We start from the raw sequence: 14,263 nt of genomic DNA, 5'->3' as shown, positions 1-14,263 counted from the left end.
ATCTCGCTTATTGGAATACTTTCCTCTGGCAAAATGAGTGTTTCTTTAACCATTGCTAGATTTCATCAAGTTTCATAAATAAAATAAGAAAATGTTTCTATTCGCTTCACTGCGCATCTTTCTACGATTTAGGGTCACATGATTGCAACTGTGCTAGGGCCTAATTACCACCTAAGTCCACAAGACGAGGGCATACGTCCCAGATTTAGAGGACCACAAATCACTCTATAACTCCTCATAACCTTGTTTCTCTCTCATAAAAAGAAGAAAAATGAGAATTGGGGATGCTTGGAAATTTTGTATAAGTTCACGGACTGTTTAATTCAATTGCCGATCCCACTGCAGCCACTCTTTGCATCAGGTTTCTACAATTGTTTAAATGTATCAATTCGAGTGGAACAGATGTTTTTTATTGAGAATCTACTGTAAGCAGAGTGAAAATTTACCTTTAGAAATGTGTTGAAACTGTTGGTGAATGGTACTGTTTGGTAAATGAACAGTATAGTATATCAAAGCTAACTGAATTGTTTCTAATGCCATATACTTCTTATAATTTATATTTCATGAGGAAGAAAGAATGCAAACTAATTTTTCAAATTCCAACCTAACGCTTGAAAGTTAACATAAATTTGTTACTAAAATCATAAACAAGAAATTTCCATATTCCTTAAAATTATTAAAGGTAATGGCAATTAACTATAAGTAATAAATTAAAATAATAAATAAACATAAATATGACTAGGAATAATCAAACAATCTGCATAAAGAACTCTGATGCTAAACTATCACAAATTTCATTTTAAGAAGCTTTAACCCACTGAAGAGAAAGAAAAAAGAATTTATTTTACTACGACTGATCGAGGGATATATTCTTTTTCATGCTAAAACAGAATAGTAATAAATGGAAGCAAACTGTTTTGTGTTGTGCTAGATTAAAAGTAATTATCTACACTGGGAAATCGCCTTGTCTACTGCTGCATTATAAATCGTTTTGTTTTTTAACAAGAAATATTTACTCATAATTATTTACAAATGCTTGACGCATGTAACTTTTGTTTCCCACATTCGAATTCATACTATGGATTCGATCACTAAGAAGCCTATTTACAATAGCTAGGTGACGTCATAAGTATTGGGAAATAGAAGATGTAAGATGATAAGGAAGAGAATTACTTTCCTGTTTTGCTATTGCACTATTTTATCGCGTGCTACAAACCATACCACCTGCTTTGAAGTATTAATATATTGTAATTTATGCAACATTTATGACTAGATAAAAATTATTAGCATCTACTAGGAGATGTCGGTTAAAGGAAAATAATGCAATATAACTTACCATGGTGAGGAATATCCCAAATTCAGGATTCATACGAATAACGTCACCGTCACTGAATACAAAAGTTTCTTTTCTTTCCTTTTTGCATGTTAGCACTATTGATATCTGCTGAGCTGCTACCGATAGAACTGGAAGATCAATTCTGTTGAATTCATCGAAGCAACCCCAAGAACCAGACTGGGCAAGGCCTGTGGTACATACGCGAAAAAAACTACATCTGAAACCGTCATATTTGGATTATATGTGTATATAATTGAATAGTATAAAAAGTATTCAAAGAGTAACATTACCATTTGTGGGATACATTTTAAAAATTCATAAATAAAAAAATGATCCCAAAATTTTTATTTACCGAAATAGATCTCAATCAGTTTTTAAAAAATGATCCAAATGATACCAAATTGTAATTTATCGAAACAGATCTCAACGAATAGACTCATCAATTTTCTTCCTTTTATAAGCTTCACAAATACTCAATGTTTCCATTTGCACTGATATGGTAGACGTCTATGCTTTGCTGGAAATATTTACTCAGATATGCTAGAAAGCTTTCTAAGGAATAGGTGAACAGGTGATGATTATTTCTTTTAACAAAATAGTAGCTCTGGTCACTGCCAAAGAAACCAGTTGTCGAGTACCTCAACGAAAATTTGCCATAAAGGAGAAAAGGATACACAGAGCAATTACATGATCAAGTCTTTGGACGTCTCACGATTTCTAGTGGAGAGGCGTACGCTAAAGATACCGTATATTACGTACATTTATCACTACTGTCCAGCATTTTCGCAACCATACCACAAGAGTCGGCTCGAAAGCCGCTGCGGCCCACCAACAGCCAAAAGTTTCAGAATTCAGGGAAGCACCAAACAATAAATGTATAAGAAGGGCATGAGCAGTATAACCAGCAGAGATTGCATCAGGTGGCAAATTGCCTAGCGTCTGCCCTGCGTATCACTGATGAAATAGCGTGGTCAGCTATGATGTACCAGCATGCAGGGTCGACAAAACGGACAATCACATGAATGTCTATATGCCAACAAAAATGGATACAATGAGCATATAGGAAATATGTTATTAAAAAAAGAAATTCAATGCGTTAGGCTTTATTCCAGTTACATCGTTTATATGTTATGAATTTTTAAAATGTTTTGAGAAATTAGGGGGAAGAAGTATTCAGTTTTAAAGGTCGCTTGAAAGAGCTGATTTAAAGTTTAATATGGTTTATCAGTACAGATTATCAATGCAGATGTCCCAAGTAGAATAGCGAAGTTTTTTTTTTTTTTTTTTTTTTAATATTTTAACGTGATATTAGTATTTTACATCATCATCTTTATTCATCTAGTATTTTACATGCTACTGGAGGAATATACATTTAGATTAACATAGGAACACTGTTATCCTCTATATAGTTGAAAAGTGAAGCAACATATAACTTAATTCTATAAAAAATATTTAATGCTTTTAATTAGATACATAAGGCAGTTTTATTTAAATAAATCAAATTAAAACGTAATATACTTGAGATCTGCATCTATTGCTTTTCGAACAGCTCAGTTTGTTGATCAATAAAGATAGATTAAATTGTAAAGAAAAATATTTTACCGTTTGCTGAATGGCAACAGACACAAAAAAAAACATGAAATAACTCTTTTCATAGGGAAGACGCAAAATCGTGTTTTGAAATTAATAGCCATTTTGTGGTAAATATTGTATTCATGCTTCATTCTCATATCTGTTACTTAAAGATATTTGAAAAGATATCTAACTATTCATGCAAAGTTATTATTTTGAAATCTTTAATGCTGTGATTTAATTTTGCTCTTCTGATGGCTGCGCAATGAGCCGCAGAATTTCAGTTACTCAGACTTCGATGATTTGGAATTTACATGAAATTTTATGCAAACGAAATTCATTGAAGATTCAGATTGGCTTTTCTAGATAAGTCAAATTTTTACAGCTCAAAATATTCAATACCTGAAACATTTTTTTTTTTCAAAGAAAGACAATATAATTATTTTCTCACCATTTTTATCCCACAGATATACTCTGAACTGAAAAGGTCATGCTTCAGATCTCTTCTGCAAAATCTTTACACATGAAACAGTTTTGCACTAGCCCTAATTTTTGGTTCTTTACACTTTTCTTCAAGTTTCACCAAATTGTTTTAATTTCCTTTAGGAATGCAATCTATATTTTTTAAATCAAGAATAAGGAAAAATTGAATTGTTACACATTTTAAATATTTACCCTATCTTGTATACCATTTAACAATCATCATCTATCTTTTAATCTTAATCTATACATTAATCTAATTTATAAAATACTAATTTTTTTTTTACTGTTAATCTGAAGTACAAATATGATACACTTCAGAACTTTTGATATAGTCTGGTTACACAAGAACTATTCCAGCAGAGATTGTCCGTGCATCTTTGAAATCTTTTGTTCAACAAGTAACTGAAAATTAATAAAGCATAACAATTCATTGGTAAAAGCTGTTAAATTGAGGAATGATGTAACGTCTAGCGCAGTCAAAATATTGATAAGCTCAAAATGACTCCAATGAAACATTTTAGCAATGAAGTGAAGTTTTCCCTTTCCGGAGAAAGGTAGTCTCGTTTATCAGTATTAAATCTATTCACTCAAGAACTGATTCAAACAACCGAGTTCTTTACCGAGTGAGCGAACTTTGTTTCGTCAAGAAAGAGTGGTAGCTATTTTGGATTTCAAAAGCGAGAGCTTTTGTCAGAAGCATGCTAGGAAAGTTCAAGTTCCGCTTTAGGAAAAAAATGAATATCGATACTTTCATTTAAAAATGCGTTTAGTTTTTATGATTTCCAAAATTTAGAATTTTTTTTAAAATTAAAGAACTTGTTTGAGAGCTGAAACTAGAAAATGAATTTTATGGAATCTCAATTCCATAGTTGAAAGAAATCAGTCTAAGGGTGAACCGTTGAATGAGTTGTTTCTTCCGATCCCACTGCTCATTCGATTCTTTTCACTTTTGATTAACGCTCCTACCGTTTTATTGCTCGATTTATAAAAGAGAACCTATTCAATTCAGGGAGCAAAATATTCATTATTCTTTGCAGGAAATAGAATGCTAGATATTTATCAAAAAAATGAAAGGCGGAAAAGTCACCTATTTCACATACCATTTTAAAAATTAAATCCAAGATCCTTAAAGTGAAAATGTGGTGGTTAATATTTTTGAAGAAGCTGTATTACAAATTTTTAAATGTCTGCCTTTACTGTGAATAAAACAATGACCAAGAATTTACATTTTATTGGAGGAAAAAAAAAAAAAGTTTTTTTCCTAAAACATGCGGCACAGCATAAAATAAGATGCGGAATTTTTTTGCTAAAATAATTTTACGCATGGAAGCTAGAAATTTATTGCGAATATAGATGAAGCAGGGTTATATTTAAATGAATGTAACAGAAAATGATTAATTTATGACCATCAAAAGAGTGCAAGAAGACTTGGAAACTTGGCTTCTAGAGTTCAAAGAAAATTTTAGTTTTAAAACTATGGTTGATTTCTCAATCAATGGATGATTAAAATTCAGAAAATTTGGAAGAAATGTAAAATTAAATTTTACAGTACTGTCAAACTTAATTAAACTGGCTCCCATAATTAAAAATGAAATCCATCGTCCATCAAATCCACACAATGTAAAAGCAATTAAATTTCTCCAAGCAAAGCCAAGAGTCAAACGTCAACACTTGCGACTAAATATTTGAGAAAAAAAGAAAAGAAGACCAAACCAATATATAATGTATACACTTTTCAGGCTCTAAAGCGGCACTTTCTACATGCCAGTCAAACTCAATTCACGAACCTTGAAAAACACCCCATTTGAAGTAAGAGTATTTTCCTTTGGTAAAATCAAGAAAGGTCCTTTTGTGATGGAAATTAAGGTATGGATTAATAGTTAAACAGAAAGGACTACCAAACACAGCACTTAAGAAATAATACTTTTATTATAATTAATTGTTTTCCTGCATTATCGTTGAAAATGGCATAAATATTTTCTGCCATCTGAGAATTTATGGATGTGTACATCATTTGGAAATGACCACGTAATTTCATACAGTAATTAGGAAAATATCACATTTAATAAGGAGGGACAACTACCTAAATATGAAACATTTACCCCATAAAAATGAGACATTATAATAATACATTCTTAAATACTCGAGAAAACATGCATAAAAAGAGATGTGATTTTATCACCAGAAACTGCAAGGAATTCCATCATAATTTTTTTGCTAACTTTTTTTGTTTTAATTTTTTTTATACTTTAATTTTGAAAGTAATCTATTAGAGAAAAAATGTTTGAGTAGAGTTCAAACGATTGATATTTGTTACTTTTTTCCATTCCTCTCTATTTCAGTTTTCTGATCGTCTGACTTTTTAACAACTTAATTCACTATCAACATTTACACATTCAAGAAGCACATTCAATAACATGCGTGAGAAACACATTCAAAATATGTCAAAGAATGTAATGTAAAGTATTTTCCTATTTAAGCCCATTAATGCTTTTATTTACATATTTGTTTGTTTTCAAGTCTGGAGGTATTACTTTCTCTACTTTTACAAGCAAAAGACACTTCTTATTGTAATAAATTTTAGTCTTCATGCTTAGTACTTCTCATAAATTTAAATACATGGCATACTTTTAATATGTAATTTCTTCTGCTATTAAGTTTTGATTCTTCTGCTATTAAGATTTGATTTTGAAGAAATACTAAAACTCAACAAAGATTTCAGAGCGCCCCAATAAGAAAGATTTTCTGACAGAAACGATGCAACCGAAACTGGGCGTCAGTGCGCTCTGGCTGAAATTACATACTCTACTATCACATTAACTATTGACGTCGTACAGTAGACTTCAGCTAAGGAAAAATATTTGTAACACAGAAGGAAAACTGAATTTGATAGCGTCTTCTCAATTTACTTATCTTTCTACAATAAATAAACTGATTTATATCTTTAAGCACAGATTTAAATAATGATTTTCCTTTTAGTGACTAATTACTTAAAATATTTCGGACATTATTTCTACTCAAGAATGTTAGCCATACAACTTTTTCAATTATCCACATATGTATACATGCATGAAGCGGAAAATTTATATTTCATCATCATGTCAAAATGCAGTGGTTAAATGAAAAAAACTTCGGTGAAAAATGTATACTATTGTATAACAAAATAAATAAGTAAATAAAAAATAAAAATAAAAACATAAACCCCCAAAGGGGCCTTTTTTTAAAGTTTTGTGTGTTACCATTATTAAATATGCTCGTCGCACTTAACCATAAAATTCAATTAAACAGCAATATCACAAAATAATTTTAAACTAGGATATCTTTAGAATTTCCGATACAGTCTCCCGCGCTGGAGACAGAGGTATTTTTTTTTCCGTATAGTGTTGCCATTGCTCACTTTGAAATTGGTGAGTTGTTAATAAAATGTTCGTTAAAGTTTTACAAATATGAAATAGATAATAAAATAAATTCCAAATTTGTTTTCAAGATACCCATATTCGAATGGGGGACTACGTTATTCAAAATTTGATATCTCTAGGTATCATTGTTTTTTCCAAGTGAGAGAAGCATGCATACATTCATGCAGATTCTTCATTATTTAAATTCTTTAAATATAACACAGGGCGATCATATTTGGTGGCAACAATTTGAAAAGGGAAACGCAGATTTAAAGTTTTCGACGCAAAATGCCAAAACGAAATTAATAGCCCTTCCGGGCAAATTGCTCCATTGAGCTTAAAAAGAAAATTCTGAAAACTTTCAGATCTTATATTACGCCCAAAAGAGCTTTTTTTTTTTTTTTTTTTTTTTTTTTTTTTTTTACGTTTTGTGTGTTCCGTTTATTTATTAAATATCATGTTCACTTAAACCATAAAATTCAGCTCAACAGCACTATCGCAAAATAATTTTAAAATAAGCATATCTTTAGAATTTCCGATACTCGGTCTCGCGCGTTTGAGATAAAAATGTCTCTTTTCTTCTATGCAGTGTTGTCATTTGAAATCGTTTAGTTTGTTAATCAAAAATTCGTTAAAGTGTTACAAAATATCAAATCGATAATAAAGCAATTTCCATATTTCAAATTAGTGCTTTCAGATGCCCATATTCGGTGGAGGATTACATTATTCAAGATTTGATGGCTCTATGTACCGTTGTTTTATCACAATGCGAGAAATATACATACATTTATGCAGATATTTCATTATTTAACTTCTTCAAATATAATGCAGGACTCTAACATTTGGTGGCAACAGTTTGAAAAGTGAAACGGACATTTATAGTGATTCAACGCAATAGCGCAAAACTCTTCAAGAAAAAGAATTAAAAGCGGAGTGTCTCAAGGAAGCGTTCTGGGACCGCTTCTGTTTAATATCCACACGAATGATATGCCGGTTCCTTTGAATGCAAAAGTAGTGAAATATGCCGACGACACAGCAATTTTAACCAAGTCGCTAAAACCTCAGCTCGCTGTAGATAAACTTGAAAGCGCAGTAAATATCATAGCACACTATTATGATTCACGGAAATTAAAAGTAAATCCGTCAAAGAGCCAAATTCTCCTTTTCAGACGTCATCGGAAGTTCACTCCTGTGAATGTAAATATAAAAATTAATGATCAAGCCCTAGCAATTGTTTTAAGTACCAAGTATCTAGGAGTGGTCTTCGACTCACAGCTGTTATTCAAAGAACACACGGAGTATGCCTTGCGCAAAGCCACCGCTGCTAAAATGTCTCTTTACCCTTTAATAAGAAGAAATGCTAAATTAAATATCAGTCTCAAGAAGAAGATCTATACCAGCTTAATAAGACCCACCCTACTTTATGCAGTGCCTATCTGGGCCACTGTGTACAAGACTTAACAACACAAACTACAGGTCTTTCAGAACAAAATACTCAGACAAATTGTTGACTCCCCATGGTTCCTACGTAACCTGCAGATACATAAAGAACTAAAAATAAGACCCATAGCTGATCAAATTCTCACCATTGCAGCAAAGCGCCCAAGAGGCATCTTCCATAACAGCAAATGATGAAATGTGTATGTATTGTACATAGTACTATTAACTTTATTTTATTTTTATTGTGTCATTTTACCAGTGTCTTTGAAACTTTATAAACTTATGGACATGATCCGTGTACCTGGATCTTCAAAGCACTGATCTTATATTTGTCATTTTCGTAATCTTCTTATTGTTATATCAGAGACTTTGTAATATTGTGGACTTATGGACATGATTCGTGTACCTGGATCTTCAAAGATCTGATTATTTATTGCTAGCGTAAAATGTTTTTCACCATTTGCTACTTCGCTCAAATACCGCCGTCCCTATATATACATAGTGTATAGTTCCAGTAACTCATGTGCCTCAGTGTTGTACAAGAACTTTAGTGTTGAATTTCTCAGACCAAGACTTCATTGAATTGTGATATCTACTATTTCAAGATGCATTGGCTGTGGACAGTTCACGGGAGGGTGACCCCCACGTGACTACCACTGTCCAATCTGTGTTTTACAGCAAGGATGAATTTGAATATTTTGTTTAGCTAATCTGTTGCGCTTAGTTGTGCCATTTGTCTTCATTTAGATCGCGATATTAGTTTAATTATTCCAATCTGGATAACCTGTTTCAAAACTTGATAATTATTAATATATCCAATATTTCTCATTGCACACGTAAGCTGCTTTGCTCGGAGTCTGAACTTGGGTGGGTGACCACCCACGTGACAGGTTCCTGCCAATCATCTCCCTCCACCCCACCTACATTTCACAAAATTTGACAAGTTTCGCCTAGTTGGCGCGGCGTAAATCGCCTTAATTAAAAACTTAAGTACCAACGCCTTAGGGCAATTTACCAACAGAGACGGTTAAAGTAGCGGTTGGCTACTAATTGCCGCCTAGCCATTGACTCGATTTGGATTTCGAAATCGCAAAACGAAAGCAATAGTCCTTCAAGGACAAACCTCCTTTGGACTAAAAATCTGCATAAATGTATGTATTTTTCTCGCACTGTGATAAAACAACAATACATAGAGCCATCGAATTTTGAATGGCGTAATCCTACTGCGAATATGGGTATGTGGAAGCCCAAATTTGAAATTTGGAATTTGTTTTATTATCGATTTCATATTTTGTAAAACTTTAACGAATTTTTGATTCTTAAGGATTTCAAAGCGAGCAATGGGAACGTTGTACAGATTTTTTTTTTTTTTTTTTTATCTCCAACGCGCAAGATTCTGTATAGGAAATTCTAAAAATATGCTCAGTTTAAAACTATTTTGCGATATTGCTCTTGAACAGAATTTTATGAGTTAAGTGCGAAGAGCGTGTTATTTAATAAATAAAGGTATAAGGTATTTCTCCCACCTTCTTGGCGTGCCTTCGTGGTGTAGTGGTTCTGCACACTGGGCCGGTATTCCAGAGGCCTGTGGTTCGATTCCCGGCCAAGGCGATAGCTCATTTTTCATTTCTCCTGCTTTCAAAAAATACCTAATGTCTCTACAAAGGTAGCAGACAAAATATATATTAAAAAAAAAAAAAAAAAAAAAAAAAAAAAACTTTGGATATAATTTAAAATCTGAAACCTTTCAGATTTTCTTTTTTTCTTTTTTAATTCATTAAAATCGGAATGAATATTTTTCTAAGTTTACTTTTCGTTATAGGAGGACCAGGACAAAAATTAATTTTTGTATTTATGGACTGCTTCGCTTCCTCAGTGCTGAAAACGTTTTCATAAAGTTCTGGACTGTATTTGGACAAATTGTATAATTGAGAGTACGTGTGTGTGATCAAAATTTAAGCAAATGCAACCTGCTGCCTGTTTCAAGCACCAACGCAAGTGTTGAGCCTGTTGCTTTTATCACACTAAATCTCTAAATAGTTCGCTACTGCATTTACATCTGCTTAAAATGGTATTCGTTAAAATTGCATTCTTTATGAAATTTTATAAAATTAGTAAATTTCTCTCTTTTCCCCTTATATATCTATCATTAAAAAGAAGTATTTTATTGCTCTGATATTTAAAATTTAATTGACGGCATCTTTAAAGAAATTCAAAATTTGATGCGTAATCTTGCTTTAACTGCGCCGCAATCACCTGAAAATGAGAACGCTTTCCGTTCACGTAACTTTATTTTATCATTTTATTACGTATATTAGTAGCAATGATAAGATAGCAAACGAGTGCTTTGCCGTAATCAATTAAACAAACAAAAAACAAGCAGTGACGTTACAGGTGATATCTTGGATAAAGGAAATGTCAATAATTTACATAAAGATAGTGTAATTCCTATCGCAGATTACATTTTATCATTCAAAAAGCGTGTCATGTTTGATAAAACGGTTCCTACCGTTTCAGTTAGAGAAACGGATGTTGCTGATAAAAATCACTTTCAATAATCTAATTATGGTTTTATCTTTGATACATTGCCCGCTTACTTTGCTATTTCTTTCACTAAACTTTGGTTCACTATAAAAAATGAAAGATAAATAAATAGCTTAATGAAAAAAAGTACAATCGGAAACATCCGATAACAGTCTAATATTTCAAAGAAAAATACATCCTTAAAAGATTATAAAAATTTAAGAAATATTAAAAAATAAAACATCATAAAAAATATTTAAAAGAAATGTTTCTGTATCCCTAGCTACGTAACATATGGCATCAGAAACATCTTTTATTAATTAAAAACGAGCTGAAAAGGTTTCATAAAAATTATCCCCTTGAGATATAAAAAATCAAATTTATTTAGTTCACATCAAGATACATTATTAGATATAAAATACGAATTTTAATTACCAAAGAAACGCGCCTATTGCTTTTAAGCCGTTAGTTTGTCAATCAACAACTGATTGATTAAATTTGAAGATTAGTTAAAGATCTTACGCGTTGCAAATGGCAATAAAAATTACTAGTTCGATATATTCTAAACTAAATTCATTTTAAATTATATCAGTTAAATGCATTATCGAAAAATCAAAATAAAGCTTTATATTATTAACAAGTACATTTATTGCTTTTAAATCTTTCCGTTTAATAACCGAATGATACCATTTAAAAAACAAACTAAAGAACTTATGCTTTAACGAATCATAATACTCAGAGAATCAGCTCCTAATAAGATGGCTGGAATATAAGTGAAAGATCTTATATTTCGCCATCATTTGCCAATAGACGAAAACAGAGCTGTCACTACATAGTAGTAACACACGTTTGTCACTACTACGTAGTGACAACGGTGTTACATGTACATACACTTTAGGTTGCTCAGTAGAAAACCGCAAAAATTGTGAAAAAAATTGTCTGAACAGCAGATTCCGCTTAATGCCATCGCAGCTAGTGCTATAATTCGGATATTCTTATCGCATTACTGAAGTCCCGCCTGTTCGTATGGGAAACAAGGAAAATAAATCGCTTCTCATGATTAATGTTATCAAAATGATATCGAATGAATTTTTGAAACCAAAGTAAATTCTTCAGATTGTAGGGTTTTCCTTATTTTGCTTAACAAATTTATTTTAAGTTTGATTACTTGTTCTAAACTTCTCAACTTCCCCTCACATTCTCTCGCCAGGATGTAAATTTAAAGTTAATTGAAGTGCTATTTAAATGTGTGAATATCTCAGTTTATTCAGAGCGTGTTTCGCTAGCCAAGCGCACATTTTGTTGTTATTTCGAGGTCACGCTAGTAAGCCTATTGGCCTTTTCAGATTAGTATCACTCCGGTTAGATTCCTGAGTCCACCTCTTAGGCGTAAACTTAAGTGCGCTCTTGCACTATTTATTTCAGGTTGACTTGTATTATATTTTGCATTTTAGTTTCCAGCGCAAGTGGTCGGTGTAATTGTAACACACGAAGTCCGTGACCTTCTGTTAATTAGTGTGAATTAGTAAAGGGTTATTTTCATCCTTCTTCTGTACTGGTATTCAATTCACGCCTGTACGAGAATTCGCCAGTTCATTGTAGGATCCTATTTAGTTTATGTGAAATAACAGAGAAAGATCTTTTAAGTGGCGTCGGAATTTTTCCGAACGCATGGCTAACAACGAAAGTGCAGCTGAGTTAGCTCCATCGACATCGTAAAATCCACTGGCTTCTGGCAATATGATGGAAGGCTTTGGTTATCTTGTTGAAACAATGAGGGCCTTCATGAAATCCGCAGTGACATTTGACGGAAGAACATCGGTCGCTAGCTCCCTAGAATATTTAGATAATCATTTTTTACTTTACCCTGTTCCTGAAGTACAGATGATCACGACAGCAACGACCGCCTTACGAGGACAGGCATTAGGCTGTTCAAAGGAATTGGGAAATTTCGATTAAGAGAAATTGGAAGCCTCACTTATAAATTCGACAATTTTAAAGCTGCGCTGTCAAAGCTTTTCCCGTGGTGAGTGAGTGAGTGCACCGCTATGATGGCTTCCGACCACGGACATGAACCAAACGGAATTATATACCATCACCGCGGGGAAGACTCCAAAGTAACAAAGTTGAATATTACATACTAATAACAGTTTCTTGTATGTACACAATGAAAGTAGTAATGGTCCGTGTCGCCTTCCTCTCAGCATTCGCAGAAAGGAGTACCTTTAAGTCTGAATCTGTTGAGGTATACTGGGAATGGTCCATAACCTGTCAAGAACTGTGTTAGGCTAGCACAGTAGGTCTTTATTTCCATGTTAACTTTTGGAAATAAGCGAAATGCCCTTCGTCCTACTCTCTGCCTCTGTCCATCTACTTTGCCAATTTTGTAGCAGACTTGTCAAAGTTGTTCTCTTAATGTGAGACCAAGGAAGTTTAGTCTTTTGGTCTAAACTTCCTTCTTTATGGTCTTTCTAATATATCCGTGCAGTTGGCTGCCTGCTTGGCCAGTAGGTCAGCGGCTTCATTGCCTTGAATCCCTGTGTGAGCGGGAACCTATTTTAAAGTGAGTCTTTTCGAAATAGGCATTGCCAGAAGCTGTTTCTTAATTCGGTATACAAAAGGACTCCGGCTGTTTTGACCTGCGATAGCCGTCAGACTTGATGACGAATCAATGAGTATGGAGAATTTCTCCTGATGACATGTGTTCGCATATCTAATTGCAGCACTGATAGCTAGAGGCTCTGCTTGGTATACCGAGTTGTTCAAGCCTAGTTTCCTTTTCCACTCGAATGTTACAACTCCATTTTTCAGTCTACAGAAGGCGCTGCCCATGCCGTTCTCCTTTTTAGAGCCATCTGTGAAAAGGTTATTGCTGTTGCTCTGAATTGGTTGGTCGTTTACGCGGATACCGTCGGAGAGATTAAAAGCTGCTGGATGAAAGTTATTGCAGATGTTTTGCTCCTCGTAGTCTGAGTGGTCATAACTATGACCCCAGAGGGCTGAAGTTTGACTCAGCCTGGTGCCTCCCTTTCTACTATCAAATCGAGGGAAGGAATTCCTGCCAGTTGTTGCAGGGCTAGTGTTGGCGTGGTACGATAGGCCCTGCATACTTGAAGTAGCTGCTGTCTCTGAATAGAGAACAGGGATCTTCTCATATGAGAGGTAAGTTCACCACCCCAGATTGCTGCTCCGTAAGTTATTACTCTTTCTGTAATGGTTCTATGGCAAATTTTTAGTAGCTTAGATGAGACACCACATTTATGTGAAGTCATGAGTCTCATGTAGTTTATTAGGATGCTAATTCGAGTCTTAAGATTCCTGACATGTGGCATCCAGGAAAGTCTGTTGTCGAGTAATAGCCCAAGATATTTCAATTGGGGGAAACATTTTACCGGTATCCCATGGAGTTTAATGCTTGGGTTACGTCTAAGCTGCCTGCTGCATCCTATGAGTAAAGCTTTAGTTTTCTCTGCCGAAATCTGAAGCTTATGTGCTCTCGCCTATCGGGAGA

General features: G+C 33.6%; 1 protein-coding gene across 1 annotated transcript in view; it reads right to left on the bottom strand.

The window, feature by feature from the left end:
• Dhc1 (dynein axonemal heavy chain 1) overlaps positions 1-14,263 on the bottom strand; it is a 402,656-nt gene that overhangs the window by 261,817 nt on the left and 126,576 nt on the right. Inside the window, exon 35 of the mRNA XM_085812430.1 lies at positions 1,337-1,524. Within this exon, the coding sequence (XP_085668556.1) occupies positions 1,337-1,524 (188 nt within the window). The remainder of the gene's footprint in view (positions 1-1,336; positions 1,525-14,263) is intronic.

The sequence above is a fragment of the Stegodyphus dumicola genome, chromosome 3 (genome assembly GCF_044657685.1).
Source record: "Stegodyphus dumicola isolate Sdum_Otavi_A_Nest chromosome 3, ASM4465768v1".
NCBI lineage: Eukaryota > Metazoa > Arthropoda > Arachnida > Araneae > Eresidae > Stegodyphus > Stegodyphus dumicola.
Note: the sequence above shows the minus strand (reverse complement) of the source record. Positions and strands in the feature narration are given on the sequence as shown.